The 6,542-nt window shown below is 42.3% G+C and overlaps 1 protein-coding gene across 1 annotated transcript; it reads left to right on the top strand.

Annotated features, from left to right (window-relative positions):
* The first annotated feature begins 137 nt into the window (after nucleotides 1-137).
* Nucleotides 138-4,963, top strand: DAPL1 (death associated protein like 1). Its single transcript, XM_065750565.1, has 4 exons — nucleotides 138-205; nucleotides 2,015-2,102; nucleotides 3,463-3,511; nucleotides 4,812-4,963. Exons 1-4 carry the CDS (start codon nucleotides 148-150, stop codon nucleotides 4,929-4,931), a joined length of 315 nt encoding a protein of 104 aa, XP_065606637.1. The 5' UTR covers nucleotides 138-147; the 3' UTR covers nucleotides 4,932-4,963.
* The last annotated feature ends 1,579 nt before the right edge of the window (nucleotides 4,964-6,542 follow it).

The following is a 6,542-nucleotide window of genomic DNA, read 5'->3' on the forward strand; positions in this document are numbered from 1 at the left end:
AGAACTTCCCATGCTTCATTCTGTGGCCATTTCCCCTCATCCTACGGCCACACACCGCTGGCAATCACCGATGGGCTGTTTCCTCCTTGAGCACGTACGGTAATTACAACCGGCACAAACCCCGCCCCGCCCCGCCCCTCAGCAGCGATGGCGCTCAGGAGGCGCGCAGTGCAGCTCCCGCCGCCGGGCGGCTGCGCTCCCTCAGGTACGATCCGGGGCTCGGTCCGCTGCTGTACGGCCGCGCTCCCTCAGGTACGATCCGGGGCTCGGTCCGCTGCTGTACGGCCGCGCTCCCTCAGGTACGATCCGGGGCTCGGTCCGCTGCTGTACGGCCGCGCTCCCTCAGGTACGATCCGGGGCTCGGTCCGCTGCTGTACGGCCGCGCTCCCTCAGGTACGATCCGGGGCTCGGTCCGTTGCTGCGCGCCCGCCCGTCCCGCGCTGGTGGCTCCGCGCCCGCCGGGCCGTGCAGGTGAGAGCCGTTCCCGCTCCGCCAGGTACCGCGCCGCGGCCTTCGGCGTTCCGGCCCCGAACCATTCGTTGTCGTCGCTCGCTGTTCCCGGCGTGCCCGGGCACGCGCTCGGTGCTCCCGGAGCTGGTTTCCTAAACTCGCGTTTCCAGCTGTGGGAGGTTGTGCTTCCTCCGGTTGGCCCGGCTGCTCCCCGCGGGGGATCCGAGCGGCGCTGCCGTCCGCGCGATGGGCGCTGCCGGGCGCGGTGCTTTCTTGCCGTCGGCTTTTTCGCCTAATGCTCTTTGATTTGGAAGCTCTGTTCCGCCCGTATCGTAAGGAGCTGTAGGAGAACAGACCTTGCTTGAGACCTTGAAACATCCTGGCTGTTTGCTGTTAACCAACACTAACAAAGCCCTAACCCAAACTCCCACTAACACGGACAAGGAGGGGTTTCACCAGCAGGACCTTGAGGGCAGTTAGAGCCCCGATGCTCTTTACTAAAAGATAACGCTGTTGACTCTTCCATTTCAGAGAGGTTTTGTTTTGCAGTTAGATCGCCGAAATAATGTTGTTCCACATCTGTAGTGGATTTGCAGCTGTGAGATCTCTAGGCTGCTTATTCACTGCTTACACAGCAGCATAGTTAACTGTATTTAAGTGATGCAAGAAGGAATAACAAGCTCAGGTACTGCACAGCTCCAGCACTGTGGGGCTGCTACAGGCATGGCTGCAGAATTGTTTTAAGCCTAAACCCACACCCAGGAAACGCAGGAGAGCAGTCAGATTGGATAGAGAACAGCTGTCACTTGGACTATCACGTATGCTGAAAGAAAAAGAAGACAAATACACGTGTCATGCTGTTTAGACAAGTAACTCCTGAGACTTGTCTTTATTCCCTGTTCCACTCCCCTTCCCCTCAATACCTGTATTTGAAAACCCCTGTTCTGGTTATTCCTGGTAAGAATGGGGGCCTTGTTGTCGGATGGACAGCTTGCTCAGAGCTTTGTGAGTTTGGCAGGTTTAAAGCTGGAAGGTGTTTCAGACAGTTTGCGTGTTTTGTCCAGAACTGAATTTTCTGACAAGCCTCAGAACTTAGTTATTGTTAGATCATCCATACTTTAATTAGTGCTAATTGGTTTTGTGATTGGCAGATATCTTAATGAAGTATAATTAAACTTGTTAGAGCACAAGTGTTTTCTAACAAGTGTGCATCTGGATCTTATACACATTACTAGCTTTCTTCTGGAATACCTTGAGCACGTCTCAGAACCCTTCTTGCTTTTTCAAAACTGAAATTGTTCAGAGTTGTGGGATTTTTTTGTTTCCAATACTTAAAACAGAATCTCTTCCTTCTGAGATTGGTTCTTCCTTAAATGTTATGGTGCTAAGATACAACATTAAGTTCCAGTGACCAGAAACTCATTGACTTTCTGATTACAGCATCTGGAGGCAGATTTCAGTACACTGTGACAGCATTTTGTTGGTTTTGGTGGATCTCTTTGGCTTATTTCATGTACTTGTGTATATACAAGTGAAGTAAAAAAGTTGTGTTTTCTTCTTGCAGCCAAAGCTGGAGGTGTGAGAATGTCTAAAAAGCAAGAAGCTGTACCTGCTGGGAGAAATGCCAGGCCCCTGGGAAGAGCCAAGACAAGGTACTGCACCTGCAGGGCTCACTACCCCTGCCCTGGGGTCAAAGGTCATAGGCAATGGGCTGAAGGATAAAAAATAGACAACCGTTTGATTCTGTCAAGTGTAATACTTAAATTAACTTGAGCAATTTATATATAAAAAGCAAGTCTGAGGTAATTTTGGGCTTTAAAAAATACAAACTTCAAAATGTTGGGAAGATGCCATACAAAGCATCTTGTAATGAGGGAGAAAAATTGTGGGATACCTGCTCTGTCTTTGTGCTGTGTAACAGAAATAAAAGCATTGCTGCCTACCTGTAACCAGCAATTTTCAATTAGTTTCCAGTGAAATTAATTTTAGGATGTTCTGTATTTCACAAAGATGCGTTATACAAGTCTGTGTGAGTTTATAATACATTAAAGTTGGTTATATCTCATTAGTTAAGCTGTTTTAATAACCCAGCTTGTGCTTGAACTTCTTGTGGTGCATTATAATTTACATTTCTTTCACTGATACGAGTTGTCTGAGTCCAGTCTTGCTACTGTCCTTTCTGAAGTCATGATTATCTGGTGGCTTAGAGAGACCTCTTTTATCTTGTATTTCTCAATGTGGCAAGCTGTTATCAGTTGTGAGATTGAAGTTTCAGCAGGAAATGTATCTTGGTGCAGCCACAGAATCAGTAACATCACTAAATCAGTACCTGCTTTTTCATGAGTTACAGTTCAGGTTTCTGGTTCCATACATATGGGTAATACTGGCTTTTCTGGACTCCATTTTAAGCTACAGAGGTATCAGTGCAAATAATGGTATTATCAGAATGTGCAGTCTTCTAATGCTGAGACAAGCTATTTCATATCCACAGCTTGTTTATTTGGAATGCTGCTGATGTGGCTATTCTGCAGTATTAAAATGTGAATAAGAAGTGGTGGGATATTTGTGTACAAAAAGTTAGTGAGAGGTTTTGATGTAGAAAGTAAAATTCCTTCTCCAACAAGCCACACCAAAACATGAATGTTTTTTGTAGGCCTAGATTAAAGAAATACGGATGGCTAAGTCAAACTTTGTAGGTCTGAATTCCAGTGCTAGACTTGTGTGAAATTACTCCACAGTGCATAAAAAATCCCTTCATGAAATATTTAAGGATATTTATATGTAGTTTCCTTATATATAAAGAAAGAAGAGAAGTAACAACATGGATTTTCCATTTCTCTGTTCTGAGACAACACTTTCCTTTTTATACTCTTATATTCTTTAATGTGATGAAGCAGTTTGGCTCCAAACCTGAATTTCTACTACAGAATGCTCTATATTAAGAAGTCTGAAAAACAGTTGTCAGTGTTTTTGTGAGATGGATGCTAAATAGTTTTTTCTCTTTCTTTGCAGAATTGTCAATATTTCAAAAATTCATCACGTGGATGTCATGCTGCACAAAGTAGGTCCAAAGAACAGGATGTGTGTGTGTCAGGACTTCTCCATGAGGCTAAAGATAAAATATCAGAAAGTGAATTTTCCTTTATGGTTATTTTATTTTATTTTAATATTTTAAGTGGTACATTGATTTCAAATTTATTGATATGTGGGGACAAAATAGCAGTGACATAGTAAGCTGTTCTGGCTTTTAACCTTAGCTCTGCGAAAAATAAAACCCATAGTCTTCAGTATCACCCAACTATAGAAATAGCATTTTCTATATCGATTCAACAGCAAAGAGAAGGTAAAACTTAGAAAGCAAGTGGGAGTGTTGAAGAGTAAGATGGTAAGCCAATGTAAAATTACTGCAAAGTCACTGAGACAACAGGTGTGACATACTCCACTGTTGCTCTCTATGCAGTTATGTCACCTGAGGCCTGGCAGTCACTGTCTTGATTTCTCTCTTGGAAGTCCTATGAGGTGATTGTAGACCGTGTCACAAATCTGTCAATGGACCCTTCTATTCATTACTGTGGTGCTGTCATCAGATGCTGTCTGGTATCTCTTGCTAGGTTGTTGATGCGGAGTCTTACACGTTGCAAAAGCTGGTTTAACAGGTGGCTTTTTAATTTACATGCTAATCAGAAGATCTGACAGCTCTCATCTATTTTTCATACATATGTGATCTTTTGATTGTGAAACGTACAAGGACTTCCTCATCTGTAGAGCTTGGTAAAAAAAAATCAGTCATATTTCAGCATGAGCCTTTCATCAACGGATGGGATCAAAGCTTTGCTGTGTAGATCTCGAAATTTGGCTTAGACCTATTAGTTAAGGTGAACAGTTCTATCATCATGTTTTTCTTTTCCTTCCTATCTCCTCTGCTCTTATCTAGCACTTTCTTCTACAGCTGGTTTCTACAGTCTCACATACAAAAGTAATAAAAGTATAAAAGTAATAATTAAATGCTACAGTTATGATTGTTTGGATCAGAGAAAGTAAGAATTTGAAGCAGCTTGCTGTTAACTCTGGGATACAGGTTTTGCTCTGCTTTCTGTATCTTTGCAGCAGATCTTACAAACAACAGGGGGGAAAATGAAAAAAAAAAATAGCACCAGCCTGACTTTCTGTGAAATACTGATTTTTTTAAACCAGAAATTATTAAATGTGCAGTCACTGAGTCTTGATATGTTGATCACTTGAATTTCTTTTAGATTTAGGTCTCACTATGTTCTTTAAAATGCTTTCACGTGACTTAGAAGGTGAGCAGTGGGAAAAGTTGTGTTTCATCACTACTTCTTTTCCCCATTTTAATGTTACAGATAAGCCACAATATTCCTGCAGCTGCATTACAAGTTGCTCACCAAAAGCCACTGCCTTCCTTGGAGAAGTTCATGCTGCCTAAAAGAATGTATATTATTCAACAGCCACGGAAATGTTAAGACATGCCCTTAAAAAAAAACAAACACAAAACCACCGTGTTCATGTTGAAGCAGATTTCTGTTCTGAATAGCACATGACACACTGGTACAAGGATCGAATGCTTGGCTCCTTTGTTATCTTACTGCATTTCTGTTGGTGACAATAAAATACAAAGAGAGTAACTCGGGTTGTGTTAAAATACCATGGTTTCTGTCTAATCTGGTGTTTCTGGTGTTTGGTGATTGCCCAGTGCTGAGAAGTCTGACAGCCTCACTTGCCCTGAGTTTTCATTGAAGTACTGGAAACTGCCCATCCTCTTTTCAGTAATATTTTCCTTTTTTTTTTTTTTTAATGTAGTGATAGCAAAACTGGAGTGAATGCCTTCCTAAGGGAAGTCACAGCTGAAAGGCATGTTCCTGATAGAGTTTACATCAACTGTGACCCATCTCAAATGTTTCTTAGAAGCCAGGCTGCCTAATATGTTGACCTCGATGTTTGTTTTGATCTTTCTGCTATTTTTTAATGATTTAGGCTGAGGAGTTCCATACTGATTTTTGTTTCAAGTTCACTGCTAACTTAGGAAACTTCAGAAGGAAGTATCTGTGAGCCTTGCCTGCTTATACTGTCAGTGGTGACAATAAAGTAGTCAAAGTTATCCTGTGTTAAAGTAGTCATAGTTATCCTGTGGAGGATAACTATTGTCTGCTGCTGGTTGGTAGGGTAGCTCAGCTTTTTTACTGCTCTGAATTTAGTTCTGCTGTGATTTTTTTTTTTAAAGCAGCAATTGTAGATAAGTATGCCACTAAAATTATCAGTCAAACAGCCCAAATAGACTTTCTCAGTATGAAAAATGATGTTTAGAAATACATTTGTCTTGTCATTGAGACTTCTTTTGACAGTGTGCTTTGCTCATGACTGCAGTGGAAATCTCATGTGAAGCACTCTTAGAGGGATCCCACATGGGTCTCCCAGAATTAGTGGCACTGCTTAATGTAAATGTCTGCTTCGTTTTAGTCTCCCATAAGAGGTAATTAACTTTATGTTGATTAATGGTTAAATCATGGTCATAGTAGATGGTGATTAGTGTAGAGTGTGCACTAAATAATGTAGCTACATCCTGAGCAAGTAGGAAAATATTGGTGCTCCTGTGTAGAAGGCTTTGTTTTTTTTCTCGTGTTCCTTATCTGGCTGACTGGCTGTAAACTATTGCTGTGCCCTGAACAACAGCATCAATACACTTTCTGGACATTTAAGCTGTAGGTACAGGACTTAGGAAACAGTTCTACCTTTCTGTTGCACAGTATGTTCTTTCCCCCCCCAGGCTGACTGTGTACAGAAACAAGTGTCGATGATTTGAGTTAGAGAAGCCCACTGTGTGAAGCTATCTGTGCCATCAAGGCCAAGAGCAGCTCAGAGAGCTCCAACATGTGGGCTAATGCATGTCAGTTCCCAATGGAATGAATGCCAGGTTTTGGTTTTTATTCTGATCTTTATTTTTTCTGAAGAAAACTAGTGGCTGGTGAAAATATGTCCTGGTTCTGAAGGCTGTTGTGGAGGCTTTCCTCTGAAGTAATCAGTTTCTCAAAACTTACTCATTCTGGCCAAGGATTTCATGACAAATGAGATCTTTT

Source organism: Cyrtonyx montezumae, unplaced genomic scaffold (genome assembly GCF_038088225.1).
Source record: "Cyrtonyx montezumae isolate F1298 unplaced genomic scaffold, pur_monq_1.0 scaffold_7, whole genome shotgun sequence".
In the NCBI taxonomy this organism is placed as follows: domain Eukaryota; kingdom Metazoa; phylum Chordata; class Aves; order Galliformes; family Odontophoridae; genus Cyrtonyx; species Cyrtonyx montezumae.

Coding starts and splice junctions, on each gene's coding strand:
- DAPL1 (XM_065750565.1), top strand. CDS start 148: ATGGCGCTCAGGAGGCGCGCAGTGCAGCTCCCGCCGCCGGGCGGCTGC. Junction 2,103..3,462: donor CTGGGAAGAGCCAAGACAAG/GTACTGCACCTG, acceptor CTTTCTTTGCAG/AATTGTCAATATTTCAAAAA. Junction 3,512..4,811: donor TGGATGTCATGCTGCACAAA/GTAGGTCCAAAG, acceptor TTAATGTTACAG/ATAAGCCACAATATTCCTGC.